Source organism: Pantherophis guttatus, chromosome 2 (assembly GCF_059756535.1).
Source record: "Pantherophis guttatus breed Tessera chromosome 2, ASM5975653v1, whole genome shotgun sequence".
Lineage (NCBI taxonomy): Eukaryota > Metazoa > Chordata > Lepidosauria > Squamata > Colubridae > Pantherophis > Pantherophis guttatus.
Window position 1 is genome coordinate 268,977,358 of NC_142064.1, and position 22,099 is coordinate 268,999,456.

The 22,099-nt window shown below is 45.7% G+C and overlaps 1 protein-coding gene across 4 annotated transcripts in view; it reads right to left on the bottom strand.

Moving 5' to 3' along the window:
* LOC117662571 (zinc finger protein 18-like) overlaps positions 1-18,698 on the bottom strand; it is a 35,213-nt gene extending 16,515 nt beyond the window's left edge. For all 4 annotated transcript variants that reach the window (XR_015731748.1, XM_060691259.2, XM_060691257.2 and 1 more), the window contains exons 1-6: positions 18,380-18,698; positions 10,121-11,076; positions 8,402-8,525; positions 4,745-4,827; positions 2,855-2,981; positions 317-430 (exon numbers count right to left, since the gene is read on the bottom strand). Coding sequence is in view for 3 of the 4 variants with exons in the window: in XM_060691259.2 (XP_060547242.2) it covers positions 317-430; positions 2,855-2,981; positions 4,745-4,827; positions 8,402-8,525; positions 10,121-10,828 (1,156 nt within the window). In the remaining variant the exon portion in view is untranslated. The remainder of the gene's footprint in view (positions 1-316; positions 431-2,854; positions 2,982-4,744; positions 4,828-8,401; positions 8,526-10,120; positions 11,077-18,379) is intronic.
* Positions 18,699-22,099: the final 3,401 nt, after the last annotated feature.

Genomic DNA, 22,099 nt, shown 5'->3' on the forward strand with positions numbered 1-22,099 from the left:
TGAACTTAACAATCTCAGCAAGAAAGGCTGTAAGACAGGGCAAACCTCCCTTAAAAAATGTCTCACTTAGCAACATAAATTTTGGCCTCAATCGTGGTCGTAATTCAAGGACTACCTGTGGAGTTTTACTGGCTGTAGGTCCATTGCTCTGGGATCCTTTCTTTTGCGAAACAATGCCTTAAAATACTTGAAATAAACCTACAGTAAAAATAAAGCTGGTTGAGGGGAATTAGCAAGCTCTCCAAACTCATCCCATCTCGCTCAAGGGAAGTCGGAAAATTATTCTTGCCAGGGTGACACACACTCTTTCGCTTACCTGTTTCGTGATTTGGAATTCTCTCGCTGTCAACAGGAAACTGGATATAACTCGGCTCTTCTTCTCCTTCTTCTGGATTGGAAGCCAGGTCTGGTTTGGGCACCAAGAGTCCCTCTTAGGATTCAAGAGAAAAGGAGACAGAGAATTATTTGGGTGTTTCTGCCCCAGCTACGAACCCCAAAGAACGCAGCACACACAAAGTCCGTACAAACCTTAGTTGACTAATTAAGGACTACTAATGAGCCTTCTTAGTAGTTGTTCGAACACAAGTACAGTTTAAATCAGTCTTTTCTGAACAAGGGCTGTTAATTTAACTTCATTAATAAGCCGACAAGAATCCAAAGAATAATAACTCAATTCTGAGGCGCAGTATTTCAGATAACCGTAATCTTACTGTGGTTGGCAGAATGCCCAGAAGCAATTTGCAGGAAAACTGACAAGAGAGAAACAAGAGCCGAATCAATCGTTTCTGGAATCAAGACGCGAAGGAATATGAACGGAGTTGTTTCCTGCAAATTGCATCAGTCGTGGTCCTTCCTTAAATAGGCTAGGGGAGTGGCCAATTAGCCCCAAGCCTTACTCTCGAGACCACCTCCTCCTGAGGAGCCACTCCTGCCTTTTAACAGCTCTGCGCGCTCGTGCATCTAGAAGCTTCTGGAGGTTCTGCAGGCCCTGGCTGAATCCCCGCCTCTGGCACCACATCTTCTCCAGCCTCCTCATTGTCTGACTTGAGCACCACCTGCAAAGGCTGCTAGCGCAGCACCGACAGCCTCCTCGCTGTCAGAATCAGCTACTAACTGCACAGGCCACTGACGGGCCACAACACTGGGGGTACAAATTCAGGTAAATTCTTAAGCTTCCCAGGCCCATTTCAGTTGGGTCTCATATCGCTTCAATGAGCGGCTAAACTAGCCGGTTAACTGTAGATCAGGGGTGTCGAACTCGATTTCATTGAGGGCCGCATCAGGGTGGTGTTTGATCTTGGGGCGGCGGGGTGGGCGTGGCCAGCTTGACGTCACTCATGTGGTGGCCCGAGTGCTGTGCCAGCAAAAATAGAGCCTCGGGCCACCATAGGTGCTCCCGACATGAGTGACGTCGAGCTGGCCAGACCACGGGCACCACAGGCTGGTCCTTCGCTGTTCCAGGGTGGCCTCATGGGCCAGATCTACCCCGCAAGCCGGAACCCGGCCTTGAGTTTGACACCCCTGCTGTAGATAGTCCTTGACTTATGACTTGGCTGTAGATAGTCTTTGACGTACGACCTTAAATGTACCTGGCAATTACAATCCAAACAGTCAGAACGCTGGTCCTCATGCAACCGACCCAATTTTAGACCTTTCCTCACAGTGGTCATTAAGCGAACTGTAAAGCGGTTGTAAAGCGAACGCTGCAGTCATGGGGCGAATCCTTTGTTCTATGGGCCGGTTTTTTGTCAGAAATTGGAAGTAAACGCCAGTTCCTGGCAAAAAAAAATAGCGTAAAATACAGACATGCGTCGGTGCAAACGGCCACAAACGTGGGCCGGTTGGCAAATGCCCAAAATGCATTCTGTGATCGCCGGAAGAGGCAACCATTGGAACCAAGAGATAAGCATCATTTGGGGGAAGTCTTCATAACTTCAAACGGTCACTAAGTGAATGGCTGTAAACTGAGGATTACCGGGACCTTATTTGTAAATCTTTTCAACCTTTGGATGCTTGCTTGTTGCCAGATTGCTGATTGTGCCCTCTAAATTTCCACACACCAATACAGGAAGTCCTCATGGGAAGGACTCGGTAAAAGGACAAAAATGCCAGATCAGTCTAAAACATCTGTCTGACTTTGCGATCAACCATAATAGATAAGATTACTTTTGTTTGAGTAGACCAGGGGTGTCAAACTCAAGGCTTAAATCTGGCCTGGAAATAGCAAAGGACCTGCCTGCAGTGCCTCTAGCAGCCAAAACGGGGCGGGGGGGGGGGGCATTTTGGCTGGCAGAGGCCGTCCAGGTCGAAAAAGGGGCGCAGGGAAGCTGGCCTACAGAGGAGAACTACAGTGCTGATTCGGCCCTCGAAGAAATCCAGTTTGACATCCCTGGAATAGACACATCTTTCCTAGCTGATTAGGTAGAGCAGAGGTGTCAAACACAAGGCCAGCGGGCCAGATCCGACATGTGGGGTGCTTAGATGGCCTGCGGGGTTGCCCTGGAAACAGCAAAGGACTGGCCGGCAGCACCTCTGCCAGTGAAAATGGAGCTCCGTTTTTGCTGGCAGAGGGTTGCAGGAGGCCATCGCAGCCAAAAATGGAGCTCGGGAGCCCGATTTCACTGGCAGAGCGCTTGGGCCACGGGTGCCCCCAACACAAATGACGCCAAGATGGCCACGCCCATCCCAGCCCCGAGGTCGAACATAACCCGGAGGCGGCCCTCAATGAAATCGAGTTTGACATCCGTGAGATAGAGGTCCTTGAACCAAAGTTGGAGGGCCATCTGTCGGAGATGCTCCGATGGCTCCTGCACCGAGGAGGGAGTTGGGAGTTTTCCAATTCCAGGACCCTTACCCAAAGACTCTGCATCCCCGTCCTCCTCCTGCATGACTTGCCAGAACATGGTCTGCTGGCCCGACTGGACCGGGGTGGGCTCAACCACATTCAGCGAAACACCAGCGTCTTTCAAGTCCATGAGCTCCTAGAAAAAGGGAAAAAGTCACTGGCAGAGGGCCCCAAGAATGCAGATCGTTCCGTGGTTAATAATTTCTGCAGAATAACACGCGACAAGGATAAGTGTAACAGAGGGCCCCGGATGCAGAAAGGGGAGATGGATGGATGGATGGATGGATGGATGGATGGGAGGGAGGGAGGGAGGGAGGGAGGAATGGAGGGACGGATGGACAGATGGAGGAAAGGAAGAAGGAAGAAGGAAGGAAGGAAGGAAGGAAGGAAGGAAGGGGAAGGAGGGAGGAAGGACGGAATGGAGGGAGGGATGGACGGAGGGAAGGGAGGGACAGAGGAAGGGAGGGACGGAGGGAGGAAGGGAGGGAAGGAGGAAGGAAGGAGGGAGGGAGGGAAGGAGGGAGGGATGGACGGAGGGAGGAAGGGAGGGAAGGAGGGAGGAAGGAGGGAGGGAGGAAGGAGAAAGGAAGGAAGGGAGGGAGGGAGGGGGGAAGGAAGGACAGAATGGAGAGAGAGAGGAAGGGAGGGACGGAGGGAGGGAGGGAAGGAGGAAGGAAGGAAGGAGGGAGGGAGGGAGGAAGGAAGGAGGAAGGGAGGGAAGGTGGAAGGAAGGGAGGGAAGGAGGAAGGAAGGAGGAAGGAAGGGAGGGAGGAAGGAAGGAAGGAGGAAGGGATGGAAGGTGGAAAGAATGGAGGAAGGGAAGGAAGGAGGAAGGAAGGAGAAAGGAAGGGAGGGAGGGAGGAAGGAAGGAAGGACAGAATGGAGGGAGGGACGGGATGGAGGAAAGGGATGGAGGAAGGGAGGGAGGAAGTGAAGGAAGGAGGAAGGAAGGGAGGGACGGAGGGAAGGAAGGAAGGGAGGGAGGGAAGGAGGAAGGGAGGGAGGAACGAAGGAGGAAGGGAAGGAGGGAGGAAGGGAGGGAGGAAGGACGGACAGAATGAAGGGAGGGACGGGACGGAGGGAGGAAGGGAGGGAAGGAGAAAGGAAGGGAGGGAAGGTGGAAGGAAGGGAGGAAAGAAAGAAAGAAAGAAAGGATAGAGCCACATTTGCCTGTTCTCTTTGTACATACAAACACATACTCAGCATTAAAAAGCACAGGACAAGCTTATACCCTATTCAGATCACATCAGATCCAATCAAACTGACAACCGGAAATACTTCCGGCAGGATTCCCAAATCCTAGACTAAGATGGTTATCCGTTTTGCGGTGTTGTGCATCGCAGCCAAGCCAGTGCATGGACTCTAGTATACCGTGGGTTCTCCCAAAGGCGCTTTTTTCAGGAGGCAACCGGACTTTCTGATTTTTTTTTTCTTTCTTTGAAGACGTTTCGCTTCTCATCCGAGAAGCTTCTTTAGCTCTTGACTGGATGGTGGGGAATGGAAGGATTTATACTCCTTGCAGGCAGCTGGTCTACACCTCTGAGTACCGCCTCATGCCCTCCGTCACGATCAGCCACCCAAGCACCCCAGCCAAAAGCCTCAACCACACCGCACTGCCTCCAAGCTTGGCAACTTTAAGCCTGGTGGATTTCAACTCCCAGAATTCCCCAGCCAGCTTTGCTGGCTGGGGAACTCTGGGAGTTGAAGTCCTCCAGGCTTAAAGTTGCCAAGCTTGGAGACCCCTGCTTTAGACAGCCCCATCCTTCAGCCCAATTCTTTCCAAAGGGCCCTTTTCTTTTCTTTTTTTCTTTTCTTTTTTCTTTTCTTTTCTTTTCTTTTTTTCTTTTCTTTTCTTTTTTCCCCTCTCTTTTGCATTTGCTCATCAGAAATTTCCCATACCTTACTAGGAGAAGCTTGATCCGTTTCCTCTCCCTCGGGAGGAAGCAAGGAGCTGGAATCGCCACAGTCTTTGCTTCCATTACCTTTAAAAGACAGAATATATATATATATATATAAAAATATATTTAGAAAATAAAAGGAAAAAAAAATGCATTCCAGGTATCCTCAATTTACAACAGTCCGTTTTAGTGACCGTTTGAAGTTGCAACGGCACTGAAAGCCCCTTTTCACTCTTAGAACCATAGCAGCATCCCCCAGATCAAAATTCAGACGCTTGGCAACTGACTCATAGTTACGACGGTTTGCAGTGTCCCCGGGTCTCGTGATCCCCTTTTGCGACCTTCTGACAAGCCAAGCCTGTGTGGAAGCCAGCTTCACTTAACAACTATGTTACTCGCTTAACAACTGCAGTGATTCCCTGAACAACTGTGTGGCAAGAAAAGTCATAAAATTCACTTAACAAATGTTTCACTTAGTGAAAAACAGAAGCTTTGGGCTCAATTGTGGTCGTAAAGTCGAAAGACTACCTGTATTGGGGAAAAGCTGGATGCTCCCTGACATCAAAAACTCCCCGAGGTTTTACAAGTCAGCAAAACAGAAACAAATTTGGATTACTTTGTCCGAATCTCTCCATTTTTCTTTTCGTTTTCAGGAAGGATCTTCCAATTGGTCCAAACTTCCTAACAGTGAGGACAATTAACCAGTGGAACAGTTTCAGAAATCGTGGGCGCTCTATCACTGGAGGTTTTTAAGATGATGTGGGATAACCATTTGTCTGAAGTGGTGTAGGGTTTCCTGCCTAAACGGGGGTTGGACTAGAAGACCTCCAAGGTCCTCCCTTCCAACTCTGTTATTCTATTCTATTCTATTCTATTCTATTCTATTCTATTCTATTCTATTCTATTCTGTTCTGTTCTGTTCTGTTCTGTTCTGTTCTGTTCTATTCTATTCTATTCTATTCTATTCTATTCTATTCCATTTATTTTCTATTCTATTCTATTCTATTCTATTCTATTCTATTTCCTATTCTAGTCTATATGCTATTCTATTCTATTTTCTATTCTATTCTATTTTCTATTCTATTTATTTTCTATTCTACTCTATTTCCTATTCTATTCTATTCTATTTCCTATTCTAGTCTATATGCTATTCTATTCTATTTTCTATTCTATTTATTTTCTATTCTACTCTATTTCCTATTCTATTCTATTCTATTTCCTATTCTAGTCTGTATGCTATTCTATTCTATTTCCTATTCCATTTATTTTCTATTCTATTTATTTTCTATTCTATTCTATTTCCTATTCTATTCTATTTCCTATTCTAGTCTATATGCTATTCTATTCTATTTTCTATTCCATTTATTTTCTATTCTATTTATTTTCTATTCTATTCTATTTCCTATTCTATTCTATTCTATTTCCTATTCTAGTCTATATGCTATTCTATTCTATTTTCTATTCCATTTATTTTCTATTCTATTTATTTTCTATTCTACTCTATTTCCTATTCTATTCTATTCTATTTCCTATTCTAGTCTGTATGCTATTCTATTCTATTTTCTATTCCATTTATTTTCTATTCTATTTATTTTCTATTCTATTCTATTTCCTATTCTATTCTATTTCCTATTCTAGTCTATATGCTATTCTATTCTATTTTCTATTCTATTTATTTTCTATTCTATTCTATTTCCTATTCTATTCTATTCTATTTCCTATTCTAGTCTATATGCTATTCTATTCTATTTTCTATTCCATTTATTTTCTATTCTATTTATTTTCTATTCTATTCTATTTCCTATTCTATTCTATTTCCTATTCTAGTCTATATGCTATTCTATTCTATTTTCTATTCTATTTATTTTCTATTCTATTTATTTTCTATTCTATTCTATTTCCTATTCTATTCTATTCTATTTCCTATTCTAGTCTGTATGCTATTCTATTCTATTTTCTATTCCATTTATTTTCTATTCTATTTATTTTCTATTCTATTCTATTTCCTATTCTATTCTATTTCCTATTCTAGTCTGTATGCTATTCTATTCTATTTTCTATTCCATTTATTTTCTATTCTATTTATTTTCTATTCTATTCTATTTCCTATTCTATTCTATTTCCTATTCTAGTCTATATGTTATTCTATTCTATTTTCTATTCTATTTATTTTCTATTCTATTTATTTTCTATTCTATTCTATTTCCTATTCTATTCTATTCTATTTCCTATTCTAGTCTGTATGCTATTCTATTCTATTTTCTATTCCATTTATTTTCTATTCTATTTATTTTCTATTCTATTCTATTTCCTATTCTATTCTATTCTATTTCCTATTCTAGTCTATATGCTATTCTATTCTATTTTCTAGTCTATTTATTTCCTATTCTATTTATTTTCTATTCTATTCTATTTCCTATTCTATTCTATTCTATTTCCTATTCTAGTCTATATGCTATTCTATTCTATTTTCTATTCTATTTATTTTCTATTCTACTCTATTTCCTATTCTATTCTATTCTATTTCCTATTCTAGTCTATATGCTATTCTATTCTATTTTCTATTCTATTTATTTTCTATTCTATTCTATTTCCTATTCTATTCTATTCTATTTCCTATTCTAGTCTGTATGCTATTCTATTCTATTTCCTATTCTAGTCTGTATGCTATTCTATTCTATTTTCTATTCCATTTATTTTCTATTCTATTCTATTTCCTATTCTATTCTCTATTCTATTCTATTTCCTATTCTATTCTCTTTTCTATTCTCTTCTATTCTTTATTCCATTCCATTCTATTCTCTATTCTATTCTATTCTCATCTCTTTTCTCTTTTCTATTCTAATTTCCTATTCTATTTTTTTTTTTTTGGTTTTAAAAACAAACTTTATTAGATTTAAAAAAATAAACTTGTATAAAACATTCACAACCTTAAAATACAATCAGCAATATCAACAAACAACAAATAAAGTATATATAATGTATATAAGTACACATATATACAAAAACTTATTTTCCCTTTTTTTCCTAATGACGATGTATAATTATTACTTTTAATTTCTTACTAAATTTTGACTTTACCTTCTTTTCCATTGGTTTATCCACTCATACCAACTGTCCCATATCTTAAAATACTGTGAGTCTTCCTTATCTTTCTTCTATTTCCTATTCTATTCTATTCTATTTTCTTTTTTTTATTTTCCTTTTGTTGCATTTTTACAATTAAATCTTACTCATACCTTATGCATAACTGCGACCATTTACATACCATAGCATTCGAATTCAAATACATTCTGTACATTTTTACTATACATTTTAATTCTACGCCTATTTTGTCTATTTCTTTTCCATTTTTCTGTTCTCAATCCAGTCGTACGACTTCTCCCATATTGCATAGTATTCCGAATCTATTTGTCCTTTCAGTTCAATTGTCAACTTGCCCATTTCTGCACAATCAATTTTTTTTTTTAATTACTAAGCCTTCGGAAGGTATGTTTGTATTTCTCCAGCATTAATAATTTCAAGGGAGACGCTCATTTTTCTCCCCTTCAGTATGATCTGAAGATGGCCACTGTTCTTGAGCAGCCATCTTGGATTTTTTTGACCCCGCCCACCCCCATTACGGAAGAACCTGCTGTCATCCTTGGCATTTCCTTACCCAACAAATGGATTACTCCGTTATTGTTCTGTTTAATGTCTTTGTAGATCTCTTCCTCATCAACATCCAAGGTGACCCTCTCTTCACCCAGGGAACTCTTGGCGATGGCCTCCTGCGACGGCTCCTGAATAAGAGAGGAGAATCCAATTTTGGATCGGACCAGGGCAATGAAGCTGAAGCATGAAAAGTTCTGCCGACTGACTGAGCATCGACGACTTTTCTACAAGTGGTCGTCGGTTAACAACCACTCGTTCAGCGACTGCTCAAAGATGCAATGAATGAAACAAGTTCCATAACCTGTCCTTCAAAATTCCAGCTGCCGCACGTGACCCAGTCACATGATCACAATCCAGAGCCGCGGTGGCACAGTGGTTAGAGTGCAGCACTGCAGGCTATTTCTGTTGCCTGCCGGCTGCCTGCCATTTGGTAGTTTGAATCTCACCAGGCTTAGGGTTGACTCAGCCTTCCATCCTTCCGAGATCAGTAAAATGAGGACCCAGATTGTTGTAAACCGCTTAGAGAGGTTGACAGCGGTGAAATCCACCTACCTTCGCTACCGGTTCGGGAACAAGAGTGCATGGGAGCGCGCGCGCGCCTCTTCTGCGCATGCCACAGAGCATAAAAAACGGGACGTACTGACGTCCGGGCGGGTGGGCGGAGCCTCCTGCCACCAGCGCTACCGGTTGGCACGAGCCAGCTAGATCCGGCCAAATTTCACCACTGGCTGTAAAGCACTGTAAAGCGGTATATAAGTCTAAATGCTATTGCTATTGGCAACCGGCTCACATTTAAAATGTTTGACCTGCGGTCATATGATCATCATTTGCATCATTTCCCTGTCACCTTCCCACAAGCAAAATCAATGCGGAAGCCACCAGAAAAGCTTTCAAGTTGCACCCGCTGCCTTTTCTCCTGAGGAACCCTGTTGCAGAACTCTCTGTAGCACACATTTGTGCCACAACACCCCCTCCGTAGCCTGCACTCATTCGTTACAGAACATACCCCCCCACCTCAATCTGTAGTATCTACCCACCATCTGGTCCACCTACAAGCCGCCTGGGACTTACAATTTCCCACTGGCTTCCCCAATGATTTTTATGGGAAGCCAGCAGGAAGTTGCCAGTCGGTCAGGTGAGGTGCTCGCTTAGCAATCTGTTATTTTCACTCAACAATGGCAATGGTGGGATTGCTGTCACTAAGCGACCGCATCGCTTAGAGATGGAAATTCGGGTCCCAATTACCGTCATTAAGCAAGCACAATGTCAACTTTGAAGTGAACCTGGCTGAAGCCATCTTTTGCTGCCACGAACTCTGAGGGGAGAGGGGGAAAGGAAGTAGATAGACTTACTAGCAGTCGTAACAATAAGCTTTCCGATGGGAACCAAGGTCGTCCCAACAGGTGACAGTTGGAGGAGGAGAGGAATGACCAAGGAGCCCACCAAAAGCCTTAATTGGACAATGTGACTTGTGACACTTGGGGAGGGGAAAGAATTGCTACTTTAACTATGCTACAAACGCAGGGAAACTTTCAGAGTTGGTTTTCACCGGCTGTGCTGATGTGATGTATCCAATAAACATGTTCTTTGAGGAATCTACCTGCCTCAGAGTTCTGATTTTGGCAGATGCGTTACTCGGAACGCTGACAGACAACCTGTACTAAAGCTTAAGTCGCCTGTCCTGCAGAGAGGTTCAAATATTACAGACCTGCCACTTTCCTACCTTAACCTCCTGCCGGTTCAGCAGGAAATTCTCTATCAGGGCCACCGCCTGGGAACATGTGTCCGACCCTCCTGCTCGGATCGAGCTCTGGAGCTCCGGTGGGAGGCTGGCCAGGAACTGCTCCAGGATCAGCAGCTCCAGGATCTGCTCTTTGGTGCGTCTCTCCGGCTTCAGCCACTGGCGGCAAAGCCTCTGCAGTTGTCCGTAAACCCTACGTGGGTCTTCGATCTCCTGGAAGCGGAACTGCCGGAAGTGCTGCCGTTGCACCTCGATCCTGATGGCTTCCCCTCTCAAGATGGCCGCCTTCACTTTCCCATAATCCTCCTTGTCCTTTGCTTCTAAGCCACTGAAGGCCCGCTTCGCTTCCCCGCTTAGGGCTGGCAGGAGTCGAGGCACCCACTCGCCCGTGGGCCACTGGCAGGCTTGGGCCACCTGCTCAAAGGAGATCAGGAAGGCCTTGGGGTCATCCCAAGGGGCGCTGGCCAGCATCTCAGAGTCCTCCTCCCTTCCCATGTGGGGAGACGGCAAGGTCTTCAGGAAGTCCTGCCATTGGGTTTTCCAGGGTTGTTGCAACCCTCGGAAAGATTCCCGTTTGATTTCTTGCGAAAGCTTCCATCCTAATTGCTCCATCTCCGTGCATTTGGAGAAATCGTCACCGCAGGGTTTCCTTACACGTTCCCCTTCTGGACTTCCAGATTTGGGCTCCATGTCTCCCCGAATTATCAAACCACCAATTTGGAACTGGAACACTTCATAAAAAAACCCGGCCCCGATGAAGCTCACTGGAGGGGAAGCTTTCCCCCCGCTTCTTTTAAATTCTGGTTTGAAACCCAAGTCCCATTTTCTCCTCTGGATTGGCAGAGGGGAATCTCAAGCCGTGTTAGCTTCCAGGTTACAGAAGATGCTGTGAAGCCCTTGTGAAAATGTTGACCTCTCTTGGTTTGTAGAGGGAGCTCCTAAACAAACCAAACAGAAGAAAAAGTGTGAGATACGCCAAAAAAGGAGACAAAGAAAGAAGACTTTGGGGACCATCTCCATGGAGAGAACCAACCGAGACATTTCCTAACAATTAATCCGTGGAACAAGTTGCCTCCAGAAGTTGTGGGTGCTCCAAAACTGGAAGTTTTTAAGGGACTGGATAACCATTTGGATAACCAGAGGCTTTCTTGGAGCCTGGGGAGGACGAAAACGGCCTTCCCCCCGCCCCCCCCCCGAGGCCTTCTGAAGGCCGGAAACGGCATGTTTCCTGACTTCCAGTGGGACCGAAAGGCCCGAAAATCAGGTGGCTGGTGCACTCTTGCACGCTGAAGCTAAGATAGGGCAATACTCGCGTGCCCACAGATATGGCTCCGCGTGCCACCTGTGGCACGCGTGCCATAGGTTCGCCATCACGGGTATAGGGCCATGATGGCGAACCTATGGCATGTGTGCCACAGGTGGCACGCGGAGCCATATCTGCGGGCACGAGAGCCGTTGCCCTAGCTCAGCTCATGTGCATGTGCGTGTCGGCCAGCAGCCCCTCCCCTCTCAGTAGTCTCCACACAGCCCATTTTGGATGTCAGGTAAGTACAGGGCTCGCGCGGAGGCCCTGGGAGGGCATTTTCGATCTCTGGAGGGCCTCCGGGGGGGGGGGGGACACCATTTTCACCCTCCCCAGGCTCCAAGAAAGCCACTGGAGCCTGGGGAGGGCGAAAAATGGACCTACCAGAAGTCTGGAAACAGGCTGCTTCGAGCCTCCAGAGGCTTCAGGGAGGCCTGCTAGGCCCAAAACGGGGTGCGGGGGGTCGTATGCGCATATGCGGGGGAGTCATGCTCGCATGCATGGGGGACGAGTTGCAGGGGGGCATTGAATTATGGGTGTGGGCACACATGCACGCAACCCACCCCCCGTGCTCCCCCCACTTTTGGCATGCAACGGCAAAAAGGTTAGCCATCACTGGTATAGGGTTTTCTGCTTGAGCACGGGGTTGGTCTAGAAGACCTCCGAAGTCCCTTCCAACTCTGTTATTCTGTTATAATAATTCTTTTTAGCAAAAATGCACACAGACCCACACACAACCCAGAGGGCTGGGGCACTTTAAAAATTAAAAAAAATAATAATAAAAAGATTGAAAAAGGATAAAGTTTTCTTAGAATGCAGTTATGTTAATGTTGAATGTCAGGGGAATCTCGGAAGGAGTCTAGTACCTTTTCCGACTAAGAAATTTTATTAAAAGGTAAGCTGCTTTTAGAATTTTATTCTGTTCTGTTCTGTCCTGTCCTGTCCTGTCCCGTTCCATTCTATTCTGCTCTGCTCTAGTCTTCTGAAGGGAGGGGAAGCAGAGGAATTGTGCAGATGCACATTGCACGTCAAGCAGATTACAAGTGCCATATAACTCCAGGCTATTATTTATTTATTTTTTATCAACGAACAACTGCAACGCGGAAAAAACTTGCAGGACATACTGGTAGCAAATGGCTGTAAATGTGGGCCAGTTGCTTAGCGCCTGGAATGCAGTCACATGACCACGAGGGTGGGGGCAAGCATCCATCGGAACTTTACAACTGGGTTGTCACTAACCTTTGGGGAGTCCGTTGAATGTTTGAACGGTTGCTTAGTGACCCAGTTGTAAATCAAGGACTACCTGTACAATTATCCTCCAGGTGTACTTACAGCTTCAGAAGGCCAAAGACTCCTGGCTCCGTAGCAAAGTGGGCAGCATATAAATGTAATAATAAATAAAATAATAAATAAATGGAATAGGGGTGTCAAACTCGATTTCATTGAGGGTCGCATCAGTGTTGTGTTTGACCTCGGAGGGCCACGGGCATGGTGTGGCCAAGGGTGAGCATGGCCATGTCGGGTGTGACATCGGATTCATGTCGGGATTATCTGTAGTGGCCAAGTGCTAAGGCAGGACTTCTCTGAGTCCCTCCCTCACTCTCATTATAATCACCTACCTACCTACCTACCTACCTACCTTCCTTCCTTCCTTCCTTCCTTCCTTCCTTCCTTCCTTCCTTCCCTCCCTCCCTCCCTCCCTCCCTCTTCCTTCTACTTTCTCCTTCCTTCCTTCTTCTTCCTTCCCCCTTCCTTCTCCTTTCTTCTTCCTTCCTCTCTTTCCTTATTTTTCCTTCCTTGCTATCTTTCAATTTTTCCTTCTTTTTCTTTGTCTTTCCTCTTTCCCTTTCTCCTTTCCTGTCCATTCTTGCATGCTCAAATGCAAAAAGAGAAACATTTCTCCTTTTGTTCAGTTTTTAGTTTGTTTTGATAGCCCTCTGCCAGAGAAAACGGAGCTGGTGGGAGGCGCATGCGGCCCTCCCACGCCCTGTTTTTGGCCTGGACGGACTCCTGCAGTCCTCTGCCAGCAAAAACGGAGCTTGAGGGGGCCTTGTGCTCCGTTTTCGCTGGCAGAGGCACCGCGGGCCGGTCCTTTGCTATTTCCAGGCCGGCCCCGCAGGCCAGATCTAAGCACCCCGCTGGCCACCCCGTGGCCTTGAGTTTGACACCCCTGAAATAGGGCATTTGATGCCCCAGAAATATTAAAGGACCAGAGTAATTTTTTTTGCCTCTCCCCTCCTGTCAATGGGGAACCAATTGCTGCTTTCCTTTTATTTAAAAATTCGACCAAGGTGTAATAAATTTAATTCTCAGTTACGCACATTTCAAGATACATCTCCCCTGTTTTTATAGGCATCAATCTTTGGGGGTGAATTTAACTATTTCAAACGTGACAAAGATTATCTCCACGGATTTCTTCTTACTTCCAAAACACCCAGATAATGAAGAACAATCAAAGAAGCAGTTGCCCGAGGCCAAATTTTAACAATTTAACAAATGCTATCTAACAAAAGTTGTATATGATGGCAATTCAACCATGCAGTTACAAAACTTAGGGGAAGCTTTTGAGAAGAAGGGGGAAAAAAGGCTAAGACAATCTTAATCACAGGACTTTGCCTTAACATGCTATATCCATGAGCCTGGATAGCTCTGCAGACAAGACACTGTAATTTAACACCAGCTGTCTGCAATTAAAGTAAGTTCGAATCTCGCCAGGCTCAAGGTTGACTCAGCCTTCCATCCTTTCTAAGGTAGGTAAATTGAGGACCCAGTTTGTGGGGGCAATAAGCTGACTTTGTATAAAATATACAAAAGTATGAAGGCTATTGCTTAACGCATTGTAAGCCGCCCTGAGTCTCCGGAGAAGGGCGGCATATAAATTAAATATAAACCTAAACCTAAACCTACATAAACTTATCCTTTATGGCTTTCAAATCATAGTTCAGATTACTACAGCGGAAGATCGTTCTCATTATTTAATTTGTTATTAAACACACCCTAGTTCCGTGACGGTGAACCTATGGCACGCGTGCCCGAAGTGGCACACGGAGCCATATCGCCTGGCACGCATGGCGTCGCCCATTCCTCTTCCAGTTTTTTGGCACGCATCTGCACGCGACAATCAGCTGGCCTTCGTGCAAGCGGCTGTGCCGGAAACTGGAAACTCTGCTGGAAACTAGCAGATTGTTGGGCACGCATGCATGCCAGAAACCGGAACACTAGCTGGCCGTTTCAGACATGCACATGCACCCTGGGCAGCTCCTCTTCCGGATTGCAGCCCAGACGAGCGTGAGGATGTGCGCGCTCCCTTTTTGGCACTCGGTGCCAAAAAGGTTCGCCATCACTTGTCCTAGTTAATTAAGACTAGGTTCAAACTATATTTCCAAGAGATAAGAGAGATAGGAGAAAAGGGATTGAGCCAGGGTGGATTTGATTTAAATCGAGTTGATTTAAATCACAATTTAAATCATGATTTAAATCACTAGTAAAAAGGCTTGATTTAAATCAACTCGAGCAACTGTCATCTCTGCTACTCCTTTGACCCACTGTGGACTCACCGATAGTCCCAGTGTTGCAGAATATACAGCCTCATGCTACATAACTGAGCTCCATTTCATGCTGAATAAACTAAATTATTTATGTATCTTAAATAGAAAACTATCTTACAATAGATTTTTACCCCAAAAGTTTTTTATTAAAATAAATTCAATAAAAATAAAAAAAAAATCCGATTTAAATAAAAAAAATCTGATTTTTTATCATTGATTTTTATCCACCCTGGATTGAGCCCAGAACTGTGCTTTTGGATGAGTGGCTATACAAAGCTTTTAAATGAATAAATGATTGTTTTAAATAAGTTTCTCTAATTCCATTAAGTATAGAATAAGGTGGTAAGTAGTAACTGTGAGAAGGATCTTGGAGTCCTAGTGAACAATTACTTAAATATGAGCCAGCTGTGTGCCGCAGCTGCCAAAAAAGCCAACACAGTCCTAGGCTGCATTAACAGAGGGATAGAATCACGATCTCGTGAAGTGTAAAATATACCACTTTATAAAGCCTTGGTAAGACTTCGCTTGAAATACCGCACCCAGTTTTGGTCTCCACGATATAAAAAAAGATGTTGAGATTCTGGAAAGAGTGCGGAGAAGAGCAACAAAGATGATTAGTGGACTGGAGGCTAAAACATATGAAGAATGTTTTCTTTTTGGGCAGCAATTGGGACTCCTTACGCACGGTCACTCAAGCACTCGTCACTTCTCGTCTGGACTATTGTTAACGCTCTCTACGTGGGGCTCCCTTTGGGGTGCACCCGGAGGCTCCAACTGGTGCAAAATGCGGCCACGCAGGGGATTATGGGAGCGACGGGGCGCTCCCACGTGACACCTCTCCTGCGCGAGCTGCATTGGTTTCCGGTGGACTTCCGGGTGCGCTTCAAGGTGTTGGTGACCACCTTTAAAGCGCTCCACGGCTTAGGGCCGGGGTACTTACGGGACCGCCTTCTGCCACCAATTGCCTCCCACTGGCCGGTTCGCTCCCACAGAGAGGGCCTCCTCAGGGTGCCGTCAGCCAGACAATGTCGGCTGGCGACCCCCAGGGGGAGAGCCTTCTCTGTGGTGGCACCTACCCTCTGGAACGATCTACCTCCAGAGATACGAGTGACCCCAGACCTCCTGACTTTTCATCGGGCCCTAAAAACTTACTTTTTTCAGTTAGCCGGGCTAGCCTGATTCCATGTTGGTTTTAAAGTTTGAAACTGATTTTTAATTGAAATGTTTTAAATTATGGGCCAAATTTCATTTAATTATTTTTAAAATTATTTTAACTTTTGTGTACAAATGTTTTTATTTTGGCTGTTCACCGCCCTGAGTCCGAAAGGAGGGTATACAAATCTAATAAAAGATAAAGATGTCTAGTCTAATGAAGAAAATAATTAGGGGAGACATGATAACAATGTTTCAACATTTAAGAGGCTATCACAAGGCCTGGTGGCTCAGCAGACTGATAGCATTGTGATTAACACCAGCTGTCTGCAATTACTGTAAGTTCGAATCTCACCAGGCTCAAGGTTGACTCAGCCTTCCACCCTTTCTAAGGTAGGTAAATTGAGGACCCAGTTTGTGGGGGTAATAAGCTGACTTTGTATAAATATACAAAAGTATGAAGGCTATTGCTGAGCGCATTGTAAGCCGCCCTGAGTCTCCGGAGAAGGGCGGCATATAAATCAAATTTTTTTTTAAAAAAAAAAAAAGGAAGAAGAGGTCAATCTAGTCTCCAAAGCACCTGCAGGCAAGACAAGAAGCAATGGATGGAAACTAAATCAAGGAGAGGACTAATGTAGAAATGAGACATTTCCCGAACACTTAATCTGTGAAAGGAATTGAACTCCAGAAGTTGTGGGTGCTCCATCAACTGGAGGTTTTTACAGAAGAGATTGGACAACCATTCGTCTGAAATGGTGTAAGGTCTCCTGCTTGGGGGAGGGAGGGGGGTGTTGGTTGGACTAGAAGACCTCCAAGGTCCCTTCCAACTCTCTTATTCTGTTCTGGTATGGGATTTCCAGCTCGAGCAGGGGGTCGGACTAGGAGCCTTGGTGGCGCAGCAGACTAAAGTGCTGTTAAAGTAGCACTTAGCTGCCAGCTGCCTGCAATGACTGCGAGCTCAAATCTCACCAAGGCTCAAGGTTGACTCAGCCTTCCATCCTTCCGAGGTAGGTAAAATGAGGACCTGGATTGTGGGGGCAATAAGATGACTTTGTATAAAAAAGAACACCGCTTAAAGCCCTACTAAGCAGGTATATACAAAAGTATGAAGGCTATTGCTTAATGCATTGTAAGCCGCCCTGAGTCTCCGGAGACGGGCGGCATAGATAGATAGATATAGATAGATAGATAGATAGATGATAGATGGATGGATGGATGGATGGATGGATGGATGGATGGATGGATGGATGGATGGATGGATGGATGGATGGATAGATAGATAGATAGATAGATAGATAGATAGATAGATAGATAGATAGATAGATAAATAAATAAATAAAGTGCCTTTTCACCACCCTGAGTCCTTCGGGAGTAGGGCGGTATACAAATTTAATAGATAGATAGATAGATAGATAGATAGATAGATAGATAGATAGATAGATAGATAGATAGATAGATAGATAGATAGATAGATAGATAGATAGATAGATAGATAGATAAAGTGCCTTTTCACCACCCTGAGTCCTTCCGGAGTAGGGCGGTATACAAATTTAATAATAATAATAATTTAAAAAAAAAAAAAGACCTCCATGGTCCCTTCCAACTCTCTTATTCTGTTCTGATATGGGATTTCCGGCTCGAGCAGAGGGTCAGACTAGAAGACCTCCAAGGTCCCTTCCCACTTAACGGAGTGGGAGATTCCTGATTTCACCTCAGGCCTCCCATACACTCCCGAGACATCTACGTTTGTTTGTTTTCTTTTTAATAGGAAGAGATTCGCCACTGCCGCCTTCTGGGACGCTTGTTTCCGACTGCCCAAGCCTTAGCCCGCAGTGTGGGGCATCTCCTCGTGGTCTCCTTTCCCAGCGTTAACCACGACTCCTCCTCCTCCTCCTGCTGTTGCCGGTTCCTCAGCCCGGCCCAGCGGAAAGCAAAGACGGAATGGCGGACAACAAAGACCCCCACCCCACCCTCCGCCTCGCCGCCCTTTTGTCCCGCGATGGAACCTTCGCAAAGCGGGCGCAGCGCAAAGCGGATCCTCCGGGGCGCAAAGAGATCGCCAGACGGCTGCGGCGTCCCGGGATCTTCTCCTCCCGCCGGGCTCCAGGGGGATCGGAGCGCCGGCTAAGGGCGCGTCGGAGGCGGCAGGGGCCCTCCTCCGGTTCCCGGGGCCAGCACAGCAGGCCGGGGCCAGGCGGCGTCCAGCCCTCCCGTCCGCCCGAGGGACCCGGCGCGTACCTGCAATCCCGGCGCAAGCGGGCGGCTGCTCGGGCCGCTTCCACCCGGCCGTCCCGCCGTCGTAGCGGAGCCGGGAGAGAGGAGCCCGTCCCCGGATTGCGGGGTTTTGGGGAGCGGGGAGGGATCCGACGGCGCCGCGCCTTTTCTCTCCTCTTCGATCCCGCCGGCCGGGCGCTGGATTAATGGCGGAGCCGCAGAGCAGGCGAGGCTCCTGGCCCCACCGCCCCCTGCCGGCGGATCCGCGCTTGGCTCCGCCTCGACAAAGGCCCCCCAGTTCGCTCGACGCCCCGAGCCAGGGACCCTCCTCCGCGCCTTGCGCTCCTGCCCGTCCCCCCCCCCGCCCGGACTCGCTTCCTGGCACGGGGGAGGTGGGGTTGTCCTTGGAAACTGGCCCCCGTCGCCGGATTGCAGGACCCGGGCCCCTGCTTGGCCAGGTGGGGAGGGGTGCATAGGTGGGGGATTGACCCAGGTTTGTACAACACAAACACATACACACACACACCATTGCCATGAATGCGCGGAGAGGGCACGCCAGGTTTTGTGAACCCGGGTTTGCGGTGCGAGCTTGCATGCGCGTAGATGGATGCATGGATGAATGTTATAGATGGATGGATGCATGTGTAAATGGATGGATGCACGGATGGATGCATAGATGGATGGATGGATGAATATATAGATGGATGCATGCATGCATGTGTAAATGGATGGATGGATGCATGCGTAAATGGATGGATGGATGAATATATAGATGGATGGATGGATGCATGCGTAAATGGATGGATGGACGCATGCGTAAATGGATGGATGGATGAATATATAGATGGATGGATGGATGCATGCGTAAATGGATGGATGGACGCATGCGTAAATGGATGGATGGATGAATATATAGATGGATGGATGCATGCATGTGTAAATGGATGGATGGATGCATGCGTAAATGGATGGATGGATGAATATATAGATGGATGCATGCATGCATGCGTAAATGGATGGATGGATGCATAGATGGATGCATGCGTAAATGGATGGATGGATGAATATATAGATGGATGCATGCATGCATGCGTAAATGGATGGATGGATGCACGGATGGATGCACAGATTGTTGCATGCATGTGTAAGTGGATGGATGGATGCATAGATGGATGCATGCATATGTAAATGGATGGATGGATGCACGGATGGATGCACGGATAGATGCATGCATGTGTAAATGGATGGATGGATGCATAGATGGATGCATGCATGTGTAAATGGATGGATGGATGCATAGATGGATGCATGCATGCCTAAATGGATGGATGGATGAATGTATAGATGGATGGATGCATGCATACGTGGATGGATGGATGGATGTGGATGCATAGATGGATGCATGCATGCGTAAATGGATGGATGGATGAATGGATGGATGGATGCATGCATGCAAAGATGGATGGAAGGATGGATTTTCCCCGAGTGTCAAAAGAAGAATTGGAATCAGAATCACAAGAGTTGGAAGGGACCTTGGAGGTCTTCTAGTCCAACCCCCTCCCCCCTCCCTTGGTTGTCAAATCTCTTCTTAAAAACTTCCAGTGATGGAGCAGCACCCACAACTTCAAAAGAGGACTTCCGGGGGTCTGGCTTGGTCCAGTTCACCTGCTGGACTTTTGCACACCTGTTGGCTCCTGCAATCTGTCAGTGCTGGCCTTGCACGCTCAGCCAAGCCCAGAGAAAGCTGGCCTTGGGCGAGTTCAATAGGTGAAAGAAGGAAAGTTGGAGCTTTTTTCAAAATGAAAGCGGGAGAAATGGATCAACTTCTTTTGTTGAGTTGAAGATTTTCAGTTGTCCATGTCATGGTTGTCCCAAGGGTGCTTTTTATCCAAACTGGACTTTTTATTTTTATTTTTCTAGAACACACTGGACACCCAATTGTCTCCAATTCTATAGGGCAGTGATGGCTAACCTTTTTGACATCGCGTGCCAAAAGCGGGGGGAGCGTGGAGGGGGTCATACGCACGCGTGCCCACATCCATAATTCTATGTGCCCCGCCCGCCCGTGCTCTCCCCGCTTTTGGCACGCGATGGCACAGTGGGCCCGGTAGGCCCATTTTTCGCTCTCCCCAGGCTCCAGAGCCTTTCTAGGAGCCTGGGGAGGGCGAAAATGGCCTTCCCCACCTCGGAGGCTGGAAATAACGTGTTTCCTGACTTCTGGTGGGTCCAGAAGGCCCGAAAATCTGCTGGCTGGCGCACGCATGTGTGCTGGAGCTGAGCTTGCGTGCCCACTGATATGGCTCCACGTGCCACCTTTGGCACCCGTGCCATAGGTTCGCCATCACGGCTATAGGGTCTCCTACTTGAGCAAGGAGGTTGGACTAGAAGACCTCCAAGGCCCCTTCCAGCTCTATTCGGGTTGATTGATAGAAGCTTCTTCAGTGGGAAGCGAAAGAAAGTCCAGTTGCCTTTTGAAAAAGCACCTTTGGGACAGCCATGACCTGCATGACTGAGAATCTCCACAGACAAATTCTGGAGATTGAAATCCATGCATCCTAAAAGCTGCTAAGGTCAAGGAATCTACTCTAGACGAGAAAGCACGAGAACGCCTCAAGTTGCTGCTGCCAAGTCAGTGGACCTCCTTGGCGAGGAGGCACCGTTATTTTGACTTTTTGAGTTTTTAGTTTGCCTGCCGAGTCCGTTTTTGTTTTCAAACGGTGTCCCTGAAGGCTCAAGAGATTGGAGAGAATCAGTTCCCTGGGTTCTCCTCCCTGCCTTTGAAGAATGAGATCATGTTTTTGGTTTGTTATGTGCTGGTCTTCTCTCTCACTCCCCAACCGTCTCCCAAGATCTGCCACACAAAGATAAGGAGGCCTTCTCCTGTGAAAGAGGGACTCCTACATTGTCAACATCTTGGTGGAATTTACTTATACTACTTCCATCTCCGGATTCTCATTGCGACACTGAGATGGTTGTTGTTGTTAGTTGCGAAGTCGCGTCTGACCAGGGTGGATTTGATTTAAAATCGAGTTGATTTAAATCACAATTTAAATCATGATTTAAATCACTAGTAAAAAGGCTTGATTTAAATCAACTCGATTTAAATCATAATTTTTAAAGAGCAACTGTCATCTCTGCTCCTCCTTTGACCCACTGTTGACTCACCGATAGTCCCAGTGTTGCAGAATATACAGCCTCATGCTACATAACTGAGCTCCATTTCATGCTGAATAAACTACATTATTTATGTATCTTAAATAGAAAACTATCTTACGATAAATTTTTACCCCAAAAGTTTTTTATTAAAATAAATTCGATAAAAATAAAAAAAAAATCCGTTTTAAATCAAAAAAATCCGATTTAAATTTAAAAAATCTGATTTTTTTGATTTTTTTTAAAAAATCATTGATTTTTATCCACCCTGTGTCCAACCCATCGCGACCCCATGGACAACGTTCCTCCAGGCCTTCCTGTCCTCTACCATCCTCTGGAATCCATTTAAGCTCACGCCGACTGCTTCAGTGACTCCATCCCATTCTTCTTTTGCCCTCAATCTTTCCCAGCATTAGGCTCTTCTCCAGTGAGTCCTTCCTTCTCATTAGGTGGCGAATAGAATAGAATAGAATAGAATAGAATAGAATAGAATAGAATAGAATAGAATAGAATAGAATAGAATAGAATAGAATAGAATAGAATAGAATAGAATAGATTTTTTTATTGGCCAAGTGTGATTGGACACACAAG